Below are 27,858 nucleotides of genomic sequence, written 5' to 3'. Positions count from 1 at the left end.
TAAACCCTCCAGAAGCAGGAAGAAGTTAAGAGGAAGCTAAGAGTAGAGAAATCCTTGGAGGCTGGAGTCATGGGCATCTGGCCAGAAACAAGAGTTTGTGCTTTTCTCTTCCACCCAACCTGGGAGAAGTGTCTTCCAGAAAGGGCGAAGCTGGGCCCCAAAGTGAGATCCCAGAGTGAGTGCTTGGGATATAGGCCTTCAAGAGGAATTTGGGGACAGTAGGGACAGGCCAGGGAGAGATGAGGCCATGGAGGGAGGAAGCCCTGAGTCAGACAGATGGAAAGTATCAAGGCTGAATCCCCAAGAGGTTTCTTTTACTCTAAGTAGTTCATTTCCCTTGTATTCTTTTTTTTTTTTTTTTTTTTTTTTGTCTTTTTAGGGCTTTACCTTCGGCATATGGAAGTCCCCAGGCTAAGGGTCTAATTGGAGCTGTAACCACTGGCCTACACCACGGCCACGTGACACGGGATCCAAGCCTCATCTGCAGCCTACACCGCAGCTCTCGGCAACTCTGGATCCTTAACCCACTGAGCAAGGCCAGAGATTGTGTGTCATCGTGGATACTAGTCAGATTCGTTTCCTCTGAGCAATGACAGGAACTCATCTCCTCCATTTATCTAATCTAAAGTCATCTTCATTTTGTGGGGGAGGAAGGGCATTTACCCAGCATTTGGGCATCAGTGGCTGTGGGAAGATAAAGTTTGCTCTTCAGAATTTGTACCAGCATCCAGAGAAACAAAGTCTCGTTTTGTTTTTCACCCCCCAGTAGTCCATGGGTGGGCCAAGGGAGATGCTCTGATTCCTAATTCCCACTGAGCCCAGACCTGAGGAACGCTGCCTCGGTTCTATGAGGCCTCACAAGGCCGCACACCAGTGACCCCACCGCTGTGACTTCCTGTCTCGCCTCCTCAGGGGGAGCACCAGAAACTGGGCGGGGGTGGGAAGAGGGCCTTTCCTCCCCTCGCACACCCGCCTTCCTACCTGGCAGTTCCCGGAGAGGAGGCCCGTCACCACATCCTGCTCTGCTCAGCAACACAGCAGAGGGGGTGGGGTGGGCTGGGCTGCAGCCCCCTGCAGTTCCCTCCCCTGGATGACTGGCAGAGTGGGCCACTGCCTGCAGAGACTAACTGGCTAGAGAAGTTCCCAGAAGAGCTGACCTTTGTGCTTACCTGGTTACGGCTCCCTCTAACACTTCAGCCAGACTCAGGCTTCTTCTTCCCAAAACATGAGCACAGACCACTGAGCCAAGTACAAAACTGCTATGCTTTGTCTGGTCAGGCTGGCACCCTCCCCAGCCTGGGCAACAGTCGAAGGACCCGCAAAAGTAAACTCAGACTTTCAGGGACGCAAGAATTTGTGGTCAGACACAAAATATAAGAAGGTTGGACTTGGAGTTCCCATTGTGGCTCAGTGGTTAATGAACCTGACTAGTGTCCATGAGGAAGAGGGTTTGATGCCTGGCCTCGCTCAGCGGGTTAAGGATCTGGCATTGCCATGATCCGTGGTGTAGGTTGCAGATGCGGCTCGGATCCCACATTGCTGTGGCTGTGGTGTAGGCTGGCAGCTGCAGCTCTGATTTGACCCCTTGCCCAGGAACTTCCAGGTGCCACAGGTGTGGCCCTAAAAAGAAAAAAGAGAGAGAGAGAAGATAAATGTCAGAGATTGAGAACGATTATCTGGTTCTCTTTATGCCCCCCTCCATAACGATCATCTTCGCAAGCGCATCTTCCACACTAGTTGAGAGAAACCGCAGCCCCCTAGGATGCCGTACTTGAATTCTCCTGGCTTGCCCGTTGTTGACATCTTCATAGATTGTCAGGAATTCCCCTGGGCTGGTCTCTGTGAGAAGAAGGAAGCAAAGAAAAGAGCTGCAGAGACCTCTGGAGGGCGTCCTGTCCAGGCTTCTGCTTCTAGCAGTCCCACCTCCATCCTAGATGGCGACGACCTTGAGAAAGGTTCTAGAAGGGAGGCCGGTTAGCGCTGCTTCCCCTCCTCTGACCATGCACATGCGTATCTCAACGCCCCGGAAGAAAAGCAGGCGCTGTGCTCCCAGCCACGTGCCACTGGAGATGTCAAATCCAGCAACACCACCTCTGAGGGACCCTGCACTTACGTGACTGCTTCCTCTTTCTCCTCCTCGCACAGAAGCAGGTGAGGGTGCCCAGGAACAACGCCATTAGGAGAGTCACGGTGCTCACCAAAATGGACAGAAAGATGAGATCTGAGGGATATAGAAGGCACGAGGCCTGAGTGCAAAGCCATCTCTGTTCTCCCTTCCTCCCTGTCTGCTTCAGGGACTGTCTCAAAACCCACACTCCTCCCTCAAGTGGCTGGTCTCCTTGCACCCTGTGAATTCACCTTCAAGGTCATCTCTCTGCTCAGTTGGAGGGACCTCCCCTGCGTGACACTCAGAGCATGGGGATTAGTATCTCACAGGCCTGGCTTAATCCCAATTCTTTTTTTTTTTTTTTTTTGTCTTTGTGCCATTTCTAGGGCTGCTCCCGCGGCACATGGAGGTTCCCAGGCTAGGGGTCTAATCGGAGCTGTAGCCACCGGCCTACACCACAGCCACTGCAACTCATGATCCAAGCCGCGTCTGCGACCTACACCACAGCTCAGGGCAACACCGCATCCCTAACCCACTGAGCAAGGCCAGGGATCGGACCCGAAACCCCATGGTTCCTAGTCGGATTCGTTAACCACTGCGCCACGACAGGAACTCCTTGATCCCAATTCTACAAGCTCTGTGCCTTTGGGCGACTTCCTCAACCTGTTTTCTCACTTATAAAAATGAAATAATAAACTCTCTTTTGCTTTTCTTGGGCTTGCTCTTAAATTCTTTCCTGCACAAAGCCAAGGACCCCACTTCCCACTTGGGGTTGGGGAGTCTGTGCCAAGGACTCCTGTGGGTCCCAGAATGTGACTTTTTCCTCTCCTGCAATAATTCTAACCCCTCATTCTGCCCTGAGGTTGCAGGGATCACATCGTGGGTACATCACACTCGAATGAAGAGGACTCTGAGCCTTGAACTCCAAAGAGTTGCCCCGAACCTGGGGCCACGGACCTCCTTCACCACTCATGTGAAGCTCTCTCTAACCTGAAGCTTCTCTTTCAAAAAACAACAAAAATGTGACCAGGGATGTTCAGGCCACGGTAGTGAGCTTAAACATCAGGGCACACTCGCCCACTGGAGAAAGACCGAGATACCTGCGTTTTTAAGAAAATTTGCTCTTGTAATTTTTTTGTCTTAAATTGTCTGATGTCCCTTGTCTCCAAAAGGTTAGATAAATGGTGGTTGCTCAGGGATACGCACAATTAGGGCTGAGACCTGGTGACCATCAAACACACCTAAAGGTAGCTCCACTCCTCTACCCGGGTTATGATGACATTCCAAACCAGCAGGAAGTAGTTACAGAAGACAGAACAGTACCCATTGACACCCCTCAAGAATAAGGAGCGGGACAAAAAGCATTGGAGGGTTTTGTCACAGCAAAGCCCATTAACAAATCCTGGTAAGTAAAAATAGAACTGGGCAATAAAGTCTAGCCTTTTTTTTCCCCCTTTGTGCTTAGTCTAGTTTCACTTGCTCATCGGGGGCTGCATGCAGAGGTCTTGCCCCCAGCCCTTCAGACCAGAGTTTCTGGTACAAAACAGTATGATGGGTGAGCTGTGAGCAGGAACGCTGCACCCAGCGCTGCAGGCTGTGTGCAGAGACACTGTGCCCAGCACTTGGGCACCACACAGCTGTGACCAACCTGCAAGAGATCAGTAGCTTCCCTGCTGACTAGAACCCTATAGAGCAGCCACACTCCCAGCCTCTCAGCGGGGGAGCATGCTCTAGAGCATAAGCTTGCACCTCTCCGTTCTCTGATAAAAGAATAAAGCTTTTCTTTGCTTATGGAAAAAAAAAGAGGAGAGATGATGTTGTCTATACATGAGGGTTAATTATAGGATCTAATATAAGTAAAATATCTGGCACAGCAAATGTTACATCTATTCACTGTTTTGTTAACTCAACAAACATTTGTTGCACACCTACTATGTGCCAGGCAAGTCTTTCCACTTCATCTTCTGTTCCTCTTGCCTTCACTGCTCTTCTTCATTCAACTTCTATATGTAACTTTTGTGTCACCATGTAACCCAATATATAACCCAGCCAACATGGGGAGAAGGGAAATGAATTAAGTTCTAAGTGCTTGCTTACTAGGTTCTTTACAAACATTATCTCATTCAATCTTAATAGCAATCCTGTGAGGTACTTATTATTACCATTCCCATCTTATTTCTTTTCTTTTCTTTTTATGCTTTTTAGGGGCAGGTGCAGCATATGGAAGTTCCCAGGCTGGGAGCTGAATCAGAACTGCAGCTGTCGGCCTACACCACAGCCACAACAACGCAGGATCCTAGCCACATCTGTGACCTACACCACAGCTCACGGCAACATAGGATCCTTAACCTACTGACTAAGGCCAGGGATTGAACCTACATCATCATGGATACCTGTCCAGCTTGTTACCACTGAGCCACAATGAGAACTCCCATTCCCATTTTACCCAAAAGAAAAATTGAGGTTCAGAGAGGTTAATGAATCAGCCTGAGATCACAGAACAAGTGAATGATGAGGCTGTGGCTGACATGAACAAAAAGTCATTGTCCTTGTCACTCCATATTGCTTAAGCTTATTTGTTTCTTTTTTGCCCATGAGTATGTTGCCCCATTTGGTTATAAGTGCCTAGAGGAAGAAGACTGCAAGTTGTTTTTTCCTGTGATGCTCATGCTGATGGCACATTAAGTCTTTGTTTATCTAATAAAAAGTGGTGTAAACTCAGGGTAACTCTCAGGATGAGCATAAGCAAAAATCCCCAAGAATTCTTCTAGGTACCCCCAAGCTTATCTGATGATTCCATGACCCAGTTACTAAGTACAACATGGTCACATTTTGGGGAACTCTATGGCTTGGGAGAGTTATCACTCAGGAAGAGGAAGAAGGTCTCCATCAGTCTCTCAGAAGAAGAAGGTAATGACCAGCATCCATGGCAGGGCTGAGACTTACCAAACAACTAAGCCTTCCCCTTGTGAAGGAGAAACTCGCATCTGCCAGAAGGAGCTTCTTTATGGAAATAAAATTCTTCCCAGATCAAGACAGCCCTAGCTTTATAGAAACTGTGTGCCTAGAGGCCAGGACCTCCTGTGGGAAGAGCTGCAAAGCCCTGGAGGAGTTAGCCAAGGAATCTCATATCCAGGTCTTCCTTGTACATGAGCCTGATTGCGGGGGTCCCACATCTTCAGCCCCTGTTATAGCCCAAAGTGGTCCACTTACTCTGATAGGCCTTCAGACAGCCCTGGGTGAGGTGAAGGGTGTGGTTTGCCCAGCTGACAGGATTGCTGACGTTGCAGGTATATATGTGCAAGCCATTGTCATCAATCTGCTCCTCCAGCTTGGTAAGGTTCCTGGGTGTCTGTATCAGCTCACCCCCTTTGTACCAAGCATAGCTTATATTATCACCTCTGGAGACAGAGCAGGACAGAGTCACTTGGCATACCCCTCTGTCCAGTGTCTTCCACTGCTCCTGCAGGTGGGGCTTCTCAACATGATCTAGAAGAAGAGGTTCTGATCAGAAAGATGCTGGAAACACAAGCCCTACTGGAGTCAGAGGGCAGGGTGAGCTGACCTTGGGACTTACCAAATACAGAAACCTGGAACTCAAATTTCCAAATCTTCCCAGAGTCATTGGTGATCTCCAAGCAGTAGAGGCCGCTGTCCCATGGCTGAGCTGCCTTGATGAGAAGAGTTAAGTCCTCAGTTGTAAAAGTGAGCCTATCCTTGAGATGATTCAAAGTCAAATTTGAAGACTCCTCTAAGTAACTCGGAGCAGAACCATTCTTCCAAAGCAGTATCCGAAAAAAGCTTGAACTTGAGTGTGGCTGCATCTTCCATTTAACAGAGTATAATTTTGTCTGTATGCTGGGGGGCCGTAACCAGACAGAATCTCCTGAGATTCCAACCACATGTTCAGCAAAACCTAAGGATGAGCAGAAGGAGAACCCAGGATAGAGGTGGAAGGAAGGGTATCAGGCCTGAGACCTGTGGGCAGCTGGATGGGACTTCCCTTAAGCCAAGAGGACACAAATGCCTATGAGGAGCCCAGAGTCTACGAGAGCCTAAAAGTGTATCTCCCTTATCCGCCTCCCCTTGCCCCAAGCTCTGTGTCCCGTAGTCTGAATGGCCTACAAACCAGTAACAACAGCTAAAATCTCTTAGGTACTTATTATGGAACAGGCAAGTTTTAAACACTTTACATGTTTTGACTATTTCACTTTACAATGACCTTAAAAGAGTCTTATCCCCATTTTACAGGTAAGGAAACTGAGTTGGAAAGAACTTAAAAGAATTGGGCTAAATTACACAGTGAAAAAGAGGAGCTTAAAATCCAGTCCATTTGGCCTTAAAGCATGAATTCTTAATCACAAAGTTATAAATATCGTATATGATGTCACTTCCTCCCTGCAGTGCTGAGGTACTGGAAATTCTTAATGACCCGACCCAGTAAGACTGGGTCCAATCTGAACTCATGTCTCCCTCTTCTGACATCTCATAGAACTAGATTCCTAATCCTTTCTTGTAGCCCTTTGCACATAGGACTGTGGCCATTATACATTAATATCTGTCAATTTTTCAGTTACTAGAAAGTATCCATAAGGATTGCTCCCTAGAAAACAATTAGAAAGAGAAAAATAGAAGTTCCCAGGAGTTCCCTTCATGACGCAGTGGTCAACAAATCCGACTAGGAACCATGAGGTTGTGGGTTCGATCCCTGGCCTTGCTCAGTGGGTTAAGGATCTGGTGTTGCCGTGAGCTGTGATGTAGGTCACACACGTGGCTTGGATCCCACGTTGCTGTGGCTCTGGCGTAGGCCAGCAGCAGCAGCTCCGATTTGACGCCTAGCCTGGGAACCTCCATATACCGCAGGTGCGGCCCCAGAAAAGGCAAAAAGACAAAAAAAAAAAAAAATAGAATTTCCCATCGTGGCTCAAGGGAAACAAATCCAACTAGTATGCATGAAGATGCAGGTTCAGTTCCTGGCCTCACTCAGTGGGTCGGGAATCTGGTGCTGCTATGAGCTGTGGTGTAGGTTGCAAACGTGGCTCAGATCCCCAGTTGCTGTGGGTATGGCATAGGCTGGCAGCTGTAGCTCTGTATTGACCCCTAGCCTGGAACTTCCATATGCCGCAGGTGTGGCCCTAAAAATTAAAAAAAGAAGAAAGAGAAAAATAAAATAATACTACCAAGGCATATCCCAGCACATCCCTCTCTAAGGACCAAGATGGAAATTAATGACCATGGGGTTGTGAAATCAAGCTGCTTGTCATTACCTACGCTAGAGCACCCCAGGGCACCCATGAGAAAGTGGAAATTCCTGTGGCCATTTTTTGGAAGGAAAGCTAAGTGGCATGGCCCAGTAGATAAAGGAAATAAAAAAGTCTTGTCTGGGTGGGTTGAAAAGGGTTAGAGGAGCTCCCATCATGGCTCAGTGGTTAACGAATCCGACTAGGAACCATGAGGCTGCAGGTTTGGTCCCTGGCCTTGCTCAGTGGGTTAAGGATCTGGTGTTGCCGTGAGCTGTGGTGTAGGTTGCAGACATGGCTCGGATCCTGCGTTGCTGTGGCTCTGGCGTAGGCTGGCGGCTATGGTTCTGATTGGACCCCTAGCCTGGGAACTTCCAAATGCCGAGGGAGCGGCCCCAAGCAATGGCAAAAAAAAATACAAAAAAAGACAAAAAAAAAAAAGGGTTAAAGAATTTGGAGGATGAATAGAGAAAATGGAGATAGTTATACAAACAGATCTATTAAAATGGAGACACTGAGAGGAAAGTGATAGAGAAAAGGGGGTTTTTAGATGTCTTCATGCATTACAAATGCTCTCACTTCTAACCATACCTTCATTCCAGCATTTTCTCAAGGGATTAAGTAAATAATTAAAGGACTTGTAATTACTACTTGTTAATACAATATGTTTCTCTGATCTGACACTCCTAGGAGTAAAACACATGCGAGTCCTACTCCTATTTCCATGGCCTGAACTGGCTCTGCCCATGACCAAACCAAAAGCAGAGACTGTGCTGTACATTTTTGTAACTTTGTCTCTTGTATCTTAGCACTGTATATGAGAACAGGCCACTGTACAAGCATCACCTAAAGATCTCAAGAGCAAGACTGAAGAGAGAAATAATTACTAAACCTACAAAAAGGACATATACTGTCACCATCAATTATTCAGTCTTTACAGAGTTCCCACTGTAATCAGGGTCCTGAAAAGGCAGGACATCTTCATGTATAAGACATGGTTCCTTCATGTCACAACAGAAGAAAGGGTGGGGGAAAAAACTGTAACTGCAATGTATACATCTAAGGATAACCTGACCCCCTTGCTGTACAGTGGGAAAATAAAAAAAAAAAAAAAAAAAGACATGGTTCCTGACTCCAGAGAACTTGGGATCTGGAAATAGAATATGCTTTCACCCCACAGCATACATTTAAAAGTTGATGTAAATAATCATCTAAGGAATGCTGCATTTTGTATATTTGATAAAGAACTTACATCCAGGGAGTTCCCATCGTGGTGCAGTGGTTAACGAATCCGACTAGGAACCAGAGGATGCGGGTTCGATCCCTGGCCTTGCTCAGTGTGTTAAGGATCCGGCGCTGCCGTGACCTGTGGTGTAGCTCAAAGACGTGGCTCAGATCCTCTGTTGCTGTGGCTATGGCGTAGGCCAGCGGCTACAGCTCTGATTTGACCCCTAGCCTGGGAACCTCCATATGCCACAGGAAGCAGCTCTAGAAAAGGCAAAAAGACAAAAAAAAAAAAAAAAAAAAAAAAAAAGACTCATAACCAGAACACAGCCATGCCTAGGAGATACTGCAGGTTCCAGACCACCACAATAAAGCAAATACTGCAATAAACACAAATATTTTGGTTTCTCAGTGCATATAAAAATTAGGTTTTGGAGTTCCCGTCGTGGCACAGTGGTTAGCGAATCCAACTAGGAACCATGAGGTTGTGGGTTCAATCCCTGCCCTTGTTCAGTGGGTTAACAATCCAGCGTTGCCGTGAGCTGTGGTGTAGGTTGCAGACGCGGCTCGGATCCCGAGTTGCTGTGGCTCTGGCGTAGGCCGGAGGCTACAGCTCCGATTCGACCCCTAGCCTGGGAACCTCCATGTGCCGCGGGAGCGGCCTTAGAAATAGCAAAAAGACAAAAAAAAAAAAAAATTAGGTTTACACCATACTGCAGTCTATTGGACGTACAATAGCATCATGTCTTAAAAAATAATGTATTTGCATTATTTAAAAATACTTTATTCCTAAAACAAGGTAACCATCATCTGTGCCTTCAGCCATTTTGCTGGTAGAGGGTCTTGCCTCTATTTTGGTGGATGCTGACTGGTCAAGGTGGTAGTTGCTGAAGGCTTCGGTGGCTGTGGCAATTTCTTAAAATAAGACAAAAATGAAGTTTGCCACCTTGATTGACTTTTCCTTTAGCAAACAATTTCCCTGTAGCAGGCAATGCTGTTTAATGACAGTTTAACCAATGTAGAACTCCTTCAAAAATTGGAGTCAACCCTCTCAAACCCTGCTGCTGCTTTAACAACTAAGTTTATATAATATTCTGAAAGCTTTATTGTCATTTTAACAATTTATTAAGTTCATCATCTTATATGGGCACACTTTATGGTGTTCCAAAACAGTTACAATAGTGACATCAAAGATCACTAATCTTGCAGACTCTTGCCTTTGGAATGAACTAGCAGTGAGATCCTGCTGTGTAGCACTGGGAACTATGTCTAGTCACTTATGATGGAGCATGAGAATGTGAGAAAAAAGAATGTATACATGTTATGTGTACTGGGCCATCATGCTGTACAGTAGAAAATTGACAGAACACTGTAAACTAGCTATAATGGAAAAAAAATAAAAATCATGCAAACTAAAGATCACTGATCACAGATTATCATAACAAATATAATAATAATGGAAAGTTTTGAAATGTTAAGAGAATTACCAAAATGTGACAAAGAGACAAAAAGTAAGCAAGTGCTATTGGAAAAAATAATAATAAGGTGTTCATAGGTTTGCTAGACATAAGGTTGCCACAACCTTCAATTTGTATAAAATTCTTTTTTTGTTTGTTTGTTTTTTAGGGCTGCACCCAAGGCATACAGAGTTTTCCAGGCTGGGAGTATAATTGGAGCTACAGCTGCCAGCCTATGCCACAGCCACAGCAACGCAGGATCTGAGCCGCGTCTGCAAACTACACCACAGCCCATAGCAATGCCAGATCCTTAACCCACTGAACAATGCCAGGGATCGAACCCACCACCTCATGGTTCCTTGTCAGATTCATGTCGACTGTGCCACAGTGAGAAATCCAAAACTCGTTCCATATGCCCCAGTTGCAGCCATAATAAGAAAAAAAAAAATGCCTATAGCCTGAAATACACAGGATAGCCTATTCTCAAGGCTCTGACCTTTAAAGGCGTAACACTTTTTAATTCACATAGAGATAAAAAGTTGCAGAACAAAGAATAGCATTTGTCTTGTTGGAGGCTCAAGGAACATTGTGACCTGACCTATGGGGACAGCTGAAAGAACAAAGAATTTCAACACCAGGAAATTTGCAACAACAAACCACACAGTCACTCCTTTTAGTATAAAAAAAGCCTGAATTCTAACTCGGGTAAGCTAGTTCTTCGGGACCACCATCTTCTTGGTCTGCTGGCTTTCTGAATAAAATTTTTATTCTTCGCCCCTACATCTCAAAATTTATTGGCCCGTCAATGTTGAGAAGTATAAGCTTGGACTTGGTAACATCAGCATCCCTGCCCCGGTCATGACAAACAAAAATGTTTTTAGACATTTCCAAATGTCCACTGTGGGGGGCGGGGGCGGCAAAATTGCCCCTAGTTGAGAATCACTGCTTTAGGTATTGGAATAGAGGGGGGGTGAGAAAAAAAGATAAGGTCCTGTCACGAGACATGTTTTTACAATCTTGTCTTAGCCTCTTTGCTTCTATTTTCTATGCTGAAAACTCCATCTTTTCCTGCTTTACTTTACCCCATCTTCCTGCTTGAAAAACAGTCACAGTGCTGGTAAATGACTTACGCTTAAGAACAAAGACCTAAAGGCATAAGTTATTCATAGGGTCAGCTGAATGAGGACATAATACATTGGTCTAGACACACCGGACCTGTGCAGATAGGCACGCCGTTTGCACAGGCACGATATGTCCTCTAAAGAGTAAGAGGAAAAAATGCTCAACATCCCTGATTATAAGAGAAATGCAAATCAAAACTACCATGAGATACCACCTCACACCAGTCAGAATGGCCATCATTAATAAATCCACAAATAACAAGTGCTGGAGGGGCTGTGGAGAAAAGGGAACCCTCCTGCACTGCTGGTGGGAATGTAAACTGGTACAGCCACTATGGAGAACAGTTTGGAGATACCTTAGAAATCTATACATAGAACTTCCATATGACCCCACAATCCCACTCTTGGGCATCTATCCGGACAAAACTCTACTTAAAAGAGACACGGGCACCCGCATGTTCATTGCAGTACTATTCACAATAGCCAGGACATGGAAACAACCCAAATGTCCATCGACCGATGATTGGATTAGGAAGAAGTGGTATATATACACAATGGAATACTACTCAGCCATAAAAAAGAATGACATAATGCCATTTGCAGCAACATGGATGGAACTAGAGAATCGCATACTGAGTGAAATGAGCCAGAAAGACAAAGACAAATACCATATGATATCACTTATAACTGGAATCTAAGATCCAGCACAAATGAACATCTCCTCAGAAAAGAAAATCATGGACTTGGAGAAGAGACTTGTGGCTGCCTGATGGGAGGGGGAGGGAGTGGGAGGGATCGGGAGCTTGGGCTTATCAGACACAACCTAGAATAGATTTACAAGGAGATCCTGCTGAATAGCATTGAGAACTATGTCTAGATATTCATGTTGCAACAGAAGGAAGGGTGGGGGAAAAAATGTAATTGTAATGTATACATGTAAGGATAACCTGACCCCCTTGCTATACAGTGGGAAAATTAAAAAAAATATTAAAAAAAAAAAGAATAAGAGGAAGATGAACCTCATGGCCCCAAAGGGTTTATGAGGGGTCGTTAGCAGGATATGCATCAGCAAGGAGAACCGAGGTGCAAACCTAGGCACACTGGGTTGCTGCAAATAGGCACGCTGCCTGCAGAAGCACAATGGTGATTCTCCAGATGCTATGCATAGATAGCTGATGCCAAGCTTCCTCAATGCTAATGATTGTTAAATGCCTAAAGGTCAGAATAAAAGCTTAATCAGCAACCAGCTATGTGACTTTTAAAATAACTTAAAAAAAAACCTATATCCTGCACCTACAACTCCCTCCTCACTTGGCATAATCCTCAAGAGCACAATAAAAGCAGTGTGGTTTCTTGAGGCAGCGCTCTTGGTCCCTGAGACCTTGAGTCCCCCAGTTCCCACCTTTAATTAAGATAAATGTCTCTGTGTCTTGTTTTATGTTAACTTTTTCCTGAGCTGAGCTGGTCTTGGTAAGGTCCCTGCCTTTATTTTGCTTTATTTTTTTTAATTTTTAATTAAAGTATAGTTGATTTACAATGTTCCCCTCAATTTTGGCTATACAGCAAAGTGACCTAGCCACCCATATGGTCTCTACCTTTATGACACTTACATTCCAGTTGGGGAGCACATCACAAATAAGTGAAAACTAAAATAAGATTCTTTCAGAGAGGCAGAGGTGCCATGAAAAAAAAGGGGATTTTGCTTGTTTGTTTTGCTTTTAGGGGCCCCAACTATGACATCTGGATGTTCCCAGGCTAGGGGTCATATCAGCCTATGCCACAGCCACAGCAATGAGGGATCTGAGCCTCATCTGTGATCTACACCACAGCTCATGGCAACACCGGATCCTTAACCTACTAAAAGAGGCCAGGGTTTGAACCCACAACCTCACAGATACTAGCTGGGTTCATAACCCAGTGAGCCACAACGGGAACTCCCAAAAAAGTTTTAAAAGGTTGATAGGGAGTTCCCACTGTGGCACAGTGGATCTGGATCTTGCGTTACCTCAGCTGTGGCATAGGTCACAGAAGTGGCTCAGATTAGATCCCTGGCCCAGGAACTTCCAAATGCCTTGGGCATGGCCAAAAAAAAGGTAACATAACAGAGTGGTAAATTCATGTCCAGGGACGGCCTCTCTAAGGAGATGATATTTGCACGAATGGAAGATATGAAAGATCCAGCCGGGGGAAAGAGCTACCAAAAAAAAAAAAAAAAAAAAAAAACTTTCCAGGTAGAGGGAACAGCAATTTCAAAGGTCCTCTGGGGACAGGAATCAAGCAGATGGCGCAGACCTTAGGCAGAATATTATAGATAGAAGAACTAAGAGAGGAGTTCCCATTGTGGCGCAGTGGAAACGAATCCAACTAGGAACCATGAGGTTGCAGGTTTGATCCCTGGCCTTGCTCAGTGAGTTAAGGATCCGGCGTTGCCGTGACCTGTGGTGTAGGTTGCAGATGCGGCTCGGATCTGACGTTGCTGTGGCTGTGGCATAGGCTGGCAGATACAGCTCTGATTCGACCCCTAGCCTGGGAACTTCCACATGCCTCGGGTACGGCCTTCAAAAGACAATAAGACAAAAAAAAGAAGAAGAACAAAGAGAGATGGTCTTAATGGTTGGCAGCATTTGGAAAGAAATACATACATCTCAAAAGTCGTCATTTCCAAGACAGATAAAGACTATTCCACAGGAGGCAACTCCAAGAGCATTAAGAAAAATCCAAGTCTAAGGGCTTTAGGATGGGTGCCAGAAGTGCTTACAAAAACCAAACCAAAATCTATAGAGCAGAATCAGGATTATTTTTTTTTTATGGCCACACCTGCAGCATACAGGAGGTTCCCAGGCTAGGGCTTGAATCGGAGCTATAGCCCCACCAGCCTACACCACAGACACAGCAACGTCAGATCCAAGCATTTCTGCAACTTACCCCACAGCTCACAGCAATGCTGGATATTTAACCCACTGAGCGAGGCCGGGGATCGAAACTGCGTCCTCGTGGATACCAGACAGATTCTTTTCTGCCGAGCCACGATGGGGACTCCGGGAAGGTCAGGATTTTAAATAAGGAATGAAAGCCAAATCATAAGAAGAGAACAGGACCAAAACAGAAGCATTTAAGGATAATATGGGAGCTATGAACGGCCGAGGATGCCGGTACATGCACAGGTGCATTTTACTGGCTCAAAGGCAGGGACAAAGTTCAGCTAAAATACCAATAAAGCTTTCCAGGTTACTCAGAGTTGGCATCTGCTATAAATGGTTATTGGTCACATCATATCTGTAAGTATATATTTGTAATATCATTCATATTTTAAAGAATGGGAGTATTAAGGGCACTGGACAAAGACATAAAAGAAAAGTTATAATCCCTGTTTTACTGTTCATACAGCGCATATGGTTGAGAAAGATAAACCCCAAACAGCCAACTGTGGCACAGAGGCTTAAGGATCTGGCATTGCTGCAGCTATGGCATAGGTTGCAGCCGTGGCTTGGATTGGACCCCTAGCTGGGGAACTTCTATACACTGGAGGGACAGCCAAAAAAAGAAGAAGAAAGAGGGAGTTCCCGTCGTAGCACAGCAGAAACGAATCCGACTAGGAACCATGAGTTTGTGGGTTGGATCCCTGGCCTTGCTCAGTGGGTTAAGGATCTGGCGTTGCCATGAGCTGGTATAGGTTGCAGATGCAGCTCGGATCTGGTGTTGCTGTGGCTGTGTCGTAGGCTGGTGGCTGTAGCTCCAATTAGACCCCTAGCCTGGGAACCTCCATATGCCACAAGCACGGCCCTAAAAAGACAAAAAGACAAAAATATATATATATGTGTGTATAATTTTCATCTTTAATAAAATTGAGAGATGGAACAAATATTAAAGGGTGCCTAAAATATAAATGTAGAGTGTCATGAAGAATTATAAAGTAAACTCCTGTATAACTATAACCAGGTCAAAACATAGATCCTTCATTCTGGTTCCCCACCATGACAAAATTGAGTACAGAGCACATAGGAAATGATTAAGTTATTGACTAGACTATTAAATACTTAAGGAATCAAGAGTGTGATCTATAGTCCTGATGCGACACTGCCTTTGTGGTCATTTTTTAAATTATACTATTATATTTTATTTTATTTTCTTGTAGATTCTATTAGTTTATACACTTAAGAAGGTTTGTTTCCAAGTGAAAGGAGCTAGGAAAGAAGCTACCAAAGGAAGAACACTAAGTGTTATTTTGGTTTGTTGGTTTTGTTTTTGTGAGATAATAGAATATATATATATATTTGTATTTATATATTTATGTATTAGCTTCTCCCTCCAGTTCCTGTAACAGAGTTCTAAAACCCTAAATTTCCCAGTGATAAAAGCATCCATCTCTTATTTCAGTATTTAGTCTTTGACCCTCATTCCTGGCACAGAGCTTCTAAAACCCTTGTAAACTCCTAAGTAATAAGAGCACCAGGAGTATCTTTTAGTCTATGAAGATGACTTCAGGTGGAGTTCCCATCGTGACTCAGCGGAAACAAATCTGACTAGCATCTGTGAGGATGCAGGTTTGATCCCTAGCCTCGCTCAGTGGGTTAAGGATCCAATGTTGCCGTGAGCTATGGTGTAGTTCACAGACATGGCTCGGATCCCACGTTGCCATTGCGTAAGCCCGGCAGCTGTAGCTCCGATTCAACCCCTAGCCTGGGAACCTCCATATGCCACGGGTGCAGCCATAAAAAGACCAAAAAAAAAAAAAATTTGACTCTAGGTGGACTCCTGTGTCAGGGGCTGGTCACACAAAAGACCAAGCCATGATTAAAAGCTTGGAATTTCCAGCCCCACCTCCCATCATTCAGAAAACGGAGAGAGGCTGGAAATGGAGTTAATAGTTAATAACTGATCACACCTATGTGAAGAAGCCCCCATAAAATTCCAACAGCACCAGTTAGGGGAGCTTCTGGGTAGATGAACCCCAGCTCCAAGGGAACAGACGCTCCCTTCCAGACCTCACCCCATGTCTCTCTTCATTTGGCTGTTCGTCTGTATCCTTTACCATATCCTTTAATAAACTGGTAAATCTAAGTGTTCCCTGAGTTCTGTGAGCCGCTCTAGCAAATTAATTGAAAGAGAGGAGAGGGTCACTGGAATCTCTGACCTTCAACCTAGTCTTGAGACCAGCGTCTGAAGTGGCAGGGCAGGCAATCTTGTGGGAATGGACCCTTAACCTGTGGAATCTAACTCTATCTCCAAGCAGGTGGTGTCAGAATTGAGTCAAATCATAAGACACCCAGCTGGTGTCACAGAAAATTGCTTGGTGTGAGGGGAAGAAAAACCAAAAAAAAAAAAAAAAAAAAAAAAACCACATTTGGTGACCAAAGATGTCAAAAATGTAGTGTTTTGTGTGGGAAGTAAAAGACATACAGGAGGAAAGACACGGGGGTGGGGGGTGGGGAAACTGGGCAGTACACCAATACAGTTTTTTAAATGGGAGGATAATAAACTCAGTGGAAAGCCAGCAGAAAAGGAGCAGATGAAGAAAGATCAGAGATATCGTCGTGGAACAGGCAGGTCCAGGATGATCTCCCAGATGAAGCAGGGATGTCGAGAGCATACACAGAAGGATGACCAAGGAAAGGCAGAAGAGCTCCTTAACATGGAGCAGGGGTGAATGTGGTCCTTTATGGGAGCAGATGAGGCTAGCTGGCATCAAGAAATTGTTGGTACACTTAGGAGAATCCCTAATGGGGGTCTCTGTGTCTTTGGAGGAGGAAAGTATAGGCTGATAGAAGCTGTAATGATGGAACAGAATCTTGAAGAGATGGTAAAGGTTTGGAATCACCCCCTTGGGAGAATGGAAGAAGTTGTGGATCAGACACAAGGATTCCCAGGACACTGCTTCCCAGCTGAAACTGAAGACTCTCGATCTGTAGTTTCTCTTTGTTATAGAGTTTTCTTCAGCAGCCCTCCACAGCCCAGTGTGGGGAAAAGGAAGATATTCAGAGTAAGGCAGAGACGGGGGTGGGGGTGAGGCTGGAGGTGGGGGGTAGGGGTGGGGCTACCACAGAAAGATGACTGGGCCAGGTAATATGTACTGTGTGCAGTGGCTGATCCAGAAAGACTTCCGTCCCTGTCCCAGAGAGCACATATGCCAAATGGAGAGACAGGAAATCCCAGCGTGAAAAGATGATTTCAACACAAGTTCTCACATATTAGTGAGAGGCAGAGGAGGCCCCCAGCAAGTGGTGAGTTATTCAGAGGGTGAGAGGCCGCAGCAGATTCCGGTGGCCAGAGGAGGCCGCAGGGCTGCTGCCACTGCTGTTGCTACTGCTCGGCAGCTTTGGGGCCCCTTTCCTGTGGTTAAGAAAGGATGGGGTGAAACAGTAACTCTGCAGAGGGAGGTTAGAGGTCAAGTGATCTCAGGAAGAAGCGCCAACACAGAGGACGTCCAAGGAGACCGTCAGACCCAGCCGTGAGTCCTGCTCAGCCCAGAGCCTGAGTGCCAGAGCTGCAGCCTCCAAAGTCATGCAGTGTCCAGAGTCTGTTCAGCTCCCTTTGACTGAGAGCACACACTGCTGGTCAGAGGAAGGGTGAGGTGGGAGGAAGGATGAAGCCAGAGCACCAAGGAGAGGGGGCAGAGGAGAGGAAAGTAAGTATAACTTTCAAAAAAATGTAACTTCCTCTAGCCAACAAAAGGAGTTGTTTTCTCAACTCAGGGTTATGCCACCAAACTTTGGATGAAGGCAACAGTGGGGTACTGAGAGGATAAAACTCAGGGAGATCCCAAAAGTGCTGGGGCAGAGGCAGACCTAGTCAAGGCAAAATCACAAAGTAAATAAAATACCCTCTAGGATCCACGTCCCACTTCATCACCTCTCTTCTTCTTGACTATCCCGACACTTGGAGGCTTCCTACCGACCTTACTGACTCCTCTTCTCAGACAATACAACTTCCTTACCTCTGTCAAACTTAACTAGCCTACATCCCACTCTTTGTATCAGGTAACTGAATCATCCCGTTTATAACACTGTCTTCCTCCAAGATAACAAGTGCCTTTGCTTTTCATGTTTCCCCGTCCAAACCTATGTTTTCCCTACTTCTGTTTAGGCTGTTCCCTCTGCTTAGCTTGCCCTTCTACCTTATCCCTCTCTCCTGAACTGTCATTTATTATTCAAGGCCACTTCCCCAGTACTCCTACTTAGAAGGAATCTCCATCTTCTTATCACCCTTTGTGCCTGTCACTTTGCATTTTCTGTCCTCCTTGAGGATCTTGTACAGACCTATTTTCCTCTAACTGTCTGAAAGATTCTTTTTTTTTTTTTTTTTGTCTTTTTGCCATTTCTTGGGCCGCTCCCACCACATATGGAGGTTCCCAGGCTAGGGGTCAAATCGGAGCTGTAGCCACTGGCCTACACCAGAGCCACAGCAACATGGGATCCGAGCCGCGTCTGCGACCTACACCACAGCTCACGGCAACGCCGGATCATCAACCCACTGAGCAAGGGCAGGGATCGAACCCGCAACCTCACGGTTCCTAGTCAGATCGTTAACCACTGTGCCACGACAGGAACTCCTGAAAGATTCTTAAGGATGGAGTCAATGTCTGTGTCATCTTTGTTTCCTCCACAAAACCTTGCATAGTGCCTAGAACATAGTCAAGTTTTAACAAAGTGTCCAGCTGACCAATTCATTAATTGAATTCAGCACCCAGAAATGACTCTCATGTAGGGATTTCATGCAGAATACAAAGGAAGCCACAGAGATGTGGTTCCCTTGGTTTTGACTTTCACCTTACATGCTCAACACCCCTATGCTTTCATTTCCTATTGCAGGCCCTCAGAACACAAAGCCAGTGGCCCTGAAGCCACTTGGAACTCTCACGCACTACTTGGTTCAACCACATGGGAAAATAGTTTGGCAACATCTGCTAGGGGTATAATACATACCCAGTTAGTCTACTCCAGAGATAAACACCCAACAGACATGCGTGAACAAAAAGGCTCTTAGCAGCGTTGCTGTAATAGGAAAAAAACCTTGGAAACAACCCAAATTTTCATCAATAGTAGAATAGATGAATAAACTACTCCATTGTCATACAATGAAGTCGTATACTGCCATGAAAATGACCAGCTACCAGAGATGAGAGATAAATCTCATCAGATGTTGAGCAGAGAAGCCAAATACAAGGGTACATGCGGGATCCAAGCCGCGTCTGCTACCTACACCACAGCTCACGGCAATGCCAGATCCTTAACCCACTGAGCAAGGCCAGGGATTGAATCCAAGTCTTTGCTAATCAGGACTGGATGCTAGTCAGGTTTGCTAACCACTGAGCAATGACAGAAACTCCAAGGGTACATGTCCTATTATTTCATTTATATACAGGCAAAATTAACCTATGATGTTAGAAATTAGAAGGGTGATTACATTTATGGAGGAGAGAGGAGGTAACGAAAGGTAACAAAAGGATAGATACAGGGTGTATTCAGTTAATAATTCACTGAAATGTAAGTATATGATTTTCTTTTCTTTTTCTTTTCTTTTTTTTTTTCTTTCTTTTGTCTTTTTAGGGCCAAACTCGCGGCATATGGAGTTTCCCAGACTAGGGGTCCAACTGGAGCTGTAGCTGCTGGCCTATACCACGGCCCCAGCAGTGCCAGATCTGAGCCTCATCTGCTACCTACACCACAGGTCACAGCAACACCTGATCCTTAACCGACTGAAAGAGGCCAGGGATCAAACCTGTGTCCTCATGGACACTAGTCAGATTCCTTTCTGCTGAGCCACAACGGGAACTCCCACGTTTGTGATTTTCTGCACTCTTGTATACACATGTCACACCTTAAGGAAAAAGGTTTGTTCACGGAGACAATGGTCTGGCTATCTCTGGAGGGATTCCCATGGAACTTGTTCCCCCCAGGGGTGTCGTGACCCCAGTTCTCTGAGTCCTGATCTCTTTCCTGTGGCCAGCTACTTCACTATTCACACTTTGTTTGAGAAGAAGTACAACGAGTAAAATATGGGTAAAAATGAGTTCTGCCTCCTTAGAACTTGCCTGGATTCCAGCCAGACTGGTTGCGATCAGAGACCCCTTTCTGAGAAGTGAAAGTTTTCAATACAACCTATATGAATAGCAGGCAGCCTTCAGAGTTCATCTGTGAGGTACTGCCCCATCCCTTTTTTTTTCCCCCAGTACATCTCCCTCCAGACCTTGCATCCCCTGGGGATTCACAGTCTCCTTTGGAACGTTTGGAGTTTCCTCAGAATGCATAACAAAAACCTGAATTGAGGGGCCAAAATGAACTCTAGGACTCAGACCCACTCTTTTTTTTTTTTTTTTTTTTTTGCTTTTTAGGGTTGCACCTGAAGCATATGGAGGTTCCCAGGATAGGGCTCAAATAGGAGCTACAGCTGACAGCCTACACCACAGCCACAGCAATGCCAGATCCGAGCAGCATCTAAGAACTACACCACAGCTCACAGAAATTTGGAATCCTCAACCCACTGAGCAAGGCCAGGGATCGAACCTGCAACCCGATGGTTACTGATTGGATTGGTTTCCACTTCACCACAATGGTAACTTCAACCGAGGCCCACACTTATGGGCAACGATTTCAAGGTCCCTGGTCTCTGACATACCTGATCCCTAAATCACTCCAATCTTCCCCTAAGATGCCTGAAAATAATCCATTTACTCACTCAGTTAGCATGTTTTGAGCACGTACTGTGTTGGGCACTTTGTTATGCATTAATCATGGCTGTAATTGTACATCAATTCATGTAATTGGTGTAGGCTCCATGAACAAAGAGGCTGTGCAATTATTCACTACATAATCCTCAGTACTTAGTCCAGTGTCTGGTACAGAGCTGCTCAAAACATATCCAAGGAAGGGATGGAAATAGAGAGGTGGATGCTATTGTGAAAACAGACCATTTTGCAATACGAGGTAATCCTGTGATTAAATGTCTTGAATACATGTTCCTTTAAGCTAAAACTATTGAAGTCTCCTTAAGATTCTGGTTATGACAAACCCTCAGAAAAGGGTCACACATTAAAATTTTATCATCTTATCTCAAGATTCTCTAACCCATTTTTTATTCAATTAAGTCAACAAAAGATTACTGAAGAGTTTCCCCTTTTCCCTCTGACTACGAAACTAAGTGAAGTATTTGTGCTGGCTCCAAGGAGCTGAATAACATGAATTTTTGTTTTGGAGGACTTGTTTAACTCAACATTTCCCTAAGCACCTAATATATCTCATCTAATCCTCACACATCCCCTATGAGGCAGGCTCCACAGTTAACTTCATTTTATGGATGAAAAATTGTGAAACAAAAGCTTAGTTTACTTTCTCAAGGTGACAGAGGTAGTTAGTACATGCTTTAAAATTTAAAACATCTTTTTCCCAATGAAACTTTCCAGTAGACAGATAAACTCACTTTATTCCATGGATTATTTAAAGTATTCAATCATTCCTTCATGCCATGCATATGTATTGATGGTTTACTTGTGCCAGATACTGTTCAAGATGCTAAAGATACAGGAGTTCCCATCATGGCGCAGCAGAAATGAACCTGACTAGGAACCATGAGGTTGCTCTGTAACCCACTCAGTGGGTTACAGATCCGGCATTGCTGTGAGCTGTGGTGTGTGTCGCAAACGCTGTTCGGATCTGGCGTTGCTGTGCCTCTGGCGTAGGCTGGCGGCTACAGCTCTGGTTAGACCTCTAGCCTGGGACTCCATATGCCACGGGTGTGGCCCTAAAAAGGCGAAAAAAAAAAGATGCTAAAGATACAGCAGTGAGCAACACAAACTAAAGCCCTGGCCTCAGGGATCTTGTGTTCTAATGAGATAAAGAGGAGCCTGGGAGATAGAAAATAAGACAAGCAAACATAGACTATGTAAAATAGAGATGAGCACTGCAGAGAAAAATAAGTGAAGAGGGAGCTAAGGAGTCGCAGGATGGAGGGGTTGACCTTTTTATTCGGAAAGACATCCCTGCAGAAGTGGTAGTCCAGCAAAATAAGGAAACAAGTCGCATGGCAAAGAAGGAAGAAGCAGCCAGCATTCCAGGTGGAGAAAACAGTGCCAAGCCCTCGAGCGGAGCGTGTGTGCGAACCAGCAGGCCAACACAGCAGAAATGCAGTGAGAAGAGCAGAGGGGCAGGGTGGTGGTCAGGGTGGCCGGCTCATGTGGGCCATTGTAAAATGTACAGCTTTTGGGTGTTCCCACTGTAGCTCAGTGGTGACAAACCCAACTAGCATCCTTCAAGCTGCAGGTTCAATCCCTGGCCTCGTTCAGTGGCTTAAAGGATCTGGTGTTGCTGTGAGCCGTGCTGTAGGTCACAGATGCGGCTCAGATCTGATGTTGCTGTGGCTGTGGTGTAGGCCAGTGGCTGTGGTGTAGGCCAGCGGCTACAGCTCCGATTTCAACACCTAACATGGGAATTTCCATATGCCACAGATGTAGCCCTAAAAATAAATACATAATTTTCAAAAGACCCCAAAAAAACGGTATGACTTTTACTCTACATGACGTGAGAAGCCTTTGGAAGATTTTGCAAAGCTTAAGAGTGACATGAACTTCTTATGCATATATGATGCATATTAAATTCTTCAATGGACCAAGTCAGAAAAAATGTTTCACTGTCATCGTGTCCCCTGGTGGCACTGAAAAAGACAGGGCATCACTTCTGTGGTATTCCTGCCAAAAGTGCATGACCTGAGCCGTACAACAGAAACATCAGACAAACCCAGGTGGAGAAGCCCTCTAGAAAACAACTGATTTGTACTCCAAAAATGTCAGTGTCATGAAAGATGAAGAAAGGTTGAGGGATAATTGTAGATTAAAGACAACGACTGGGAGTTCCCGTCGTGGCTCAGTGGTTAACGAATCCGACTAGGAACCATGAGGTTTCGGGTTCGATCCCTGGCCTTGCTCAGTGGGTTAAGGATCTGGTATTGCCGTGACACAGCACGGTGTAGGATGCAGACACAGCTTGGATCCTGAATTGCTGTGGCTGTAGCGTAGGCCGGTGGCTACAGCTGCGATTAGACCCATAGCCTGGGAATATCCACATGCCGAGGGAGCAGCCCTAGAAAAGGCAAAAAGACGACAAAAAAAAAAAAAAAAAAAGACATAACGACAGAATGTAACACATGATCCTGATTGGATTTTGGATGGGAAAAAAGATATCATGTAGCTCATTTGGGAGACAGTTGGTAATATTTAAATATGGGCTGTATATTTGATTGTATCGATGTTCAATTTATTAAAATTTGGTCATTGTGCTGATATGATATAATATGGGAATATCCTTGTTCTTGGAAGATGTGTGCTAAAATAATTAAGAGTAAAGGAGCCTAATGTCTATAACTTACTCTCAAAATTTTTATTTCACAAAAAGAAATTATATGTTTATATGCACCTATATATATTTGAAAAGAAAGAGAAATAAAGCAACTGTGATAAAATGTTACCAATTGGTGAATCCAGGTGAAGGAAATACAAGAATTCTTCGTTCTATTCTTGCAACTTCCCTGGAACTTCTAAATTTTTTAAAACTAAAAAGTTCAAAAATGGAAAGAAATAAAGAGAGGAGTTTTGGTCAGCTTACACTTGGCCAGCCCCACAGACACAGGGCACAGCAAGAAGAAAGAGAAGGTCCCTAAGACCGAAGTCTATCATCCCTGTGCACAAAGAAGGACTGGCCCAGCGCCCCCTGCAGTGGTTCTGGCATAGCCACACCCAGAGACAGGACCACCACCCTGGGATCGAGGATGGAAGGAGCATTATTCTCCTGCCACACAGGCTCATGATCTCAGAGTTAGCCTCAACCTTCCATCACTCCCACCCCCAGAACCAGGCATCGAATCCCACGGGTCCAACCACTTAGCCCAGGTTCCAACCTATAGTTCTCATGCCTAGGATTCTGGGTCTCTGGTTCCCCGGGTCCCCCCAGTCCACACCCATGAGCCCCAGGCTTCAGACTTCTCTCTCTGCTTTCTACTCCTCATCATACCCTGACCTACTCCACCTGTACTCGTGACAAGCGCCAGAACCTAGAATGTGTCTTCTTGAAGGACACAAGTGCTTGGGGGCTCCATGACTGAACCGAGTCCCCGGGGATGGATTCTAACATGCCCTGGGCAAACGTGACCTTGTGCCTCGGTTTCCTCTCTTTGCTCCCAAATGTGCCCTCCTCTCTCCCCACCCTCACTCATGATGCCTCTTGAGGATGTGCTGATCTAAAACTCAGGCTAAAAATAAATAATTTTTAAAAAATGAAATAAAATCAACACCTTGAGTGAAATAAAAATAAATAAATAAATAAAAATAAAACTCAGGCTCCATGTCTCAGAGCCTCCTAGACTCAGGATTGGAGGAAAAGGGGGTGCAGCCCTCAGCTGAGACTTCTGCCTCCCAGTGAACATTAGCCGGTTCGAGGCCCAGCTGACAGTTTCCAGTTTGCCTAATATTCTCTTCCCTTCCCTGTTCCCTCCCCCAGCCAACATTTTCCAAATAATCCTCAAGCTCCCAAGGCCTCTGGGCTGCTGGAGGTAAAGGCTCTGCTTTGGCTTTGGCCTCACACTTCTCAGCACTGTCCCCCCCAACCTCCTCTCCGCAAAACTCTCCCACCCGCCCCCTCCTGCCTTGCCAGGACTCAGATTTCCTCCCTCAGGAAACAATCTTGTCAGTCTCCCAGCTCCAGAACCACCCAACTTCCTTGGAGAGACTCAAATTCAAGGGCTGCTTCTCCTCTCTGCCGTCATAGCACCAATTTAGAGGACATTCCCTCTGTCCTTCTAACAGCCAGCACAAAGGACATTTTCTCTCCACCACACGGAAGGGAAAACTGAAGCCTGTGGACCGGATTCACCTTGCCTGAGGGGGCCTGGATGACTGATGGCTTGGCCAGAAGCACCGCTCAAGGACCTCCCAAACCACTGCCAGCCTTTGCTGTCTGACCCAGCCTGTCCAGAGCTGCTGGGAGCTGCACAGAGTCGCAGTTCCAGGGGATCATGTAAGCAGCATGATCCAGAGGCTCTGGATTCTGATCTGCCTGAGGGTCATGGCCCCTAATCCATGCCAGCCCCACCCCAGCCAGGCTGGGCCTGCTTACCTTGGCCCTGATGGCCCTTGACGACCAGGAGGAGTATGAGGGCCAGTGCTTGCCCCAACATCCCCACAGGACAGAGGGGTCCCTCGGCTCGTCTCCCACCAGACGCTCTGCCTTGCACAGGCTCAGCAGCCACCCATCAGCAGGAGGGTGACGGGGAGCAGAACTGCCTCGCTCTCAGGCTCCAGCCACAATTTCCTCAACTTGAGGCTGTTCTCATCAGCAGAATGCTAACAAGGCCGTTGAGGAAGCTCCAGTCCCCGGACCTGGTCTGATAGTTCTCACAAGCTAAACTTGCAAAGTCCTCCTCAAGTGGGCGGGTGTTCAGAGTTCACAGTGACTCACGAAACCAGCTTCAAAATCATGTCCTGAGCTCTAACCCAGCCTGGCTACCTTGTTCGAAAGGCAGATGCCCAAGAAATTTTCCAATCGTCTGCATCCTGCTGGCAATGTAGAGAAACCTAACCAAACAGCCGTTATCTGAGCCTGTCCCATCCCAACAGACATTGTGAAGGTGGAGGGGAGAGAGTTTGGGAAGGATGTAGGCTGGGAAGTGGAACCCTAGATAAGCGGGTGAAATGAAGAAGAAGAGGAGTGAGGGAGTGGGGCACTAGAAAAATCTAACAGGCCTGGAATTCTCTGCAAATTGATGCCAAAGTTTAAGCACATGCAAATTAAATTTTTTTCATGAGAATTTTCCTTTGTCTTAGTTTCCTACCTGTACTTCTAAATTCCTCCCTTTCTCTTTTTCTACTTTCCCATAATAGTTTGTCCTTCTCTCACCTAAACAGGATGTGGAAGTTTTTTGTTTTGTTTTGTTTTGTTTTTTAATTATTATTTCCCCAATACAATTTTTTTTTGCTACTGTGACCCAGTTACCCATACATGTATACATTCTTTTTTCTCACAGAATCATGCTCCATCACAAGTGACTAGATATATTTCCCAGTGCTGCACAGCAGGATCTCATTGCTAATGCAGACAAAGGACAATAGTTTGCATCCATTAACCCCGGGATGTAGAAGATTTTTGATGCCCCCAACACACACTTCGATTCTACCCTCCAGAAAGGCCAGGCAGGGTCCTCTCCCTGCCCCTAAGGAAGGGTGGAGCTGTCCCACCTTTCCCAGGATGCAATGGCTTTGAGGCCCCACCCCAGAGTTCCATACCTTTCTTCTGCTTTCCCTTTAGCAGAAAATACTTTCAGTTCCCTTCTGGTGACTCCTTCTCCTTTTCCATCCTTTTTTTTTTTTTTTTTTTTTTTTTTTTTGTCTTTTTGCCATTTCTTGAGCTGCTCCCGCTAGGAGGTTTCCAGGCTAGGGGTCAAATGGGAGCTGTAGCTGCCGGCCTACACCAGAGCCACAGCAACGTGGGATCCAAGCCACGTCTGCAACCTACACCACAGCTCACGGCAATACTGGATCCTTAACCTACTGAGCAAGGCCAGGGATCAAACCTGAAACCTCCTGGTTCCTAGTCAGATTTGTTAACCACTGCGCCACAACGGGAACGCCTCCTTTTCCATCTTTTGATCCATTTCCAGTCACCCTGTCTGAAGCTGGGCTGAGGAGGGGCAGACTGAAAGCCTTGGCTGCCAATTAATGCAGCAATGATATTCTGGATCAGGCATTGGATTTGGAGTCAAAGGTGCAGACTCAAGTTCCAGTTCAGCCACTCACAACCTACGTGATCCTGACCACTTCCTAAACCTACTGGTTCCCATCCCTTGCAAGGCAGTTTTCAGAATCAAATTAAAAAGTGTAGGCGTTCCCCACTGTGGCTCAGTGGAAAACAAATCTGACTAGTATCTATGAGGATGCAGGTTCCATTCCTGGCCTCGATCAGTGGGTTAAGGATCCAGCTTTGCTGTGAGCTGTGATGTAGGTCGCAGTGGGTTAAGGATCCAGCTTTGCTGTGAGCTGTGATGTAGGTCAGATCGGATCTGGCATTGCTATGACTGTGGCGTAGGCTAGCAGCTACAGCTCTGATTCACCCCCTAGCCTGGGAACCTCCCTATGCCATGGGCGTGGCCCTAAAAAGACAAAAACAAAATAAAATAAAATAAAATAAAAACTGTATCTGAGAGAAGTTCCATGGTGGCTCAGCGGGTTAAAGATCGGCATTGTCACTGCTGTGGCACAGGTTTGATTCCTGGCCTGGGAGCTTCTGTGTGTCACAGGCACCACAAAAAAAGAAAAAGAATTTACACCTGAGAGTATGCATGTGAAAACTCTAGACAAAGATAAGGTTTTGTTTGGTTGTTTAAATATAGACCTACACAGGGCTCGCTTCGGCAGCACACATACTAAAATTGGAACGATACAGAGAAGATTAGCATGGCCCCTGAGCAAGGATGACATGCAAATTCATGAAGCGTTCCATATTTTTAAACATTGCCTTGCTGTATTCGCCAAAAGGACTTATTCTTGTTTCCCCCCACTCCAGTTTTATAGAGAGGAAACAATGTCTAAAATAGGATTTCCTAAAATATTTGGGAACAGCTAAATGCTAATTGTAGACATCTGTAGTTCTTCTACATTTTCTTAAAATTTGGGCAGTTAAGTATTCATTTCATGTTGTAAAGAAATCAAATAGTGAAGTGGCTATTTGATC

General features: G+C 45.6%; 1 protein-coding gene and 1 non-coding gene across 3 annotated transcripts in view; one reads left to right on the top strand and one right to left on the bottom strand.

Moving 5' to 3' along the window:
• Positions 1-25,530, bottom strand: part of CD244 (CD244 molecule) — a 32,742-nt gene extending 7,212 nt beyond the window's left edge. For both annotated transcript variants that reach the window (XM_013996859.3, XM_001928325.5), the window contains exons 1-5: positions 25,249-25,530; positions 5,685-6,023; positions 5,321-5,596; positions 2,114-2,221; positions 1,772-1,839 (exon numbers count right to left, since the gene is read on the bottom strand). In XM_013996859.3, coding sequence (XP_013852313.1) covers positions 1,772-1,839; positions 2,114-2,221; positions 5,321-5,596; positions 5,685-6,023; positions 25,249-25,309 — 852 coding nt within the window. In that variant the 5' untranslated portion in view covers positions 25,310-25,530. The remainder of the gene's footprint in view (positions 1-1,771; positions 1,840-2,113; positions 2,222-5,320; positions 5,597-5,684; positions 6,024-25,248) is intronic.
• Positions 25,531-27,526: 1,996 nt separating this feature from the next.
• LOC146404030 (U6 spliceosomal RNA) lies at positions 27,527-27,633 on the top strand. The gene has a single exon (XR_014845038.1). It is a non-coding gene; the product is annotated as a U6 spliceosomal RNA (small nuclear RNA).
• Positions 27,634-27,858: the final 225 nt, after the last annotated feature.

This window comes from Sus scrofa, chromosome 4 (genome assembly GCF_054392235.1).
Source record: "Sus scrofa isolate SSC_HxYL_T2T_F1_AM1 chromosome 4, Sscrofa_HxYL_maternal_Yorkshire_Landrace_v2.0, whole genome shotgun sequence".
In the NCBI taxonomy this organism is placed as follows: Eukaryota; Metazoa; Chordata; class Mammalia; order Artiodactyla; family Suidae; genus Sus; species Sus scrofa.
Note: the sequence above shows the minus strand (reverse complement) of the source record. Positions and strands in the feature narration are given on the sequence as shown.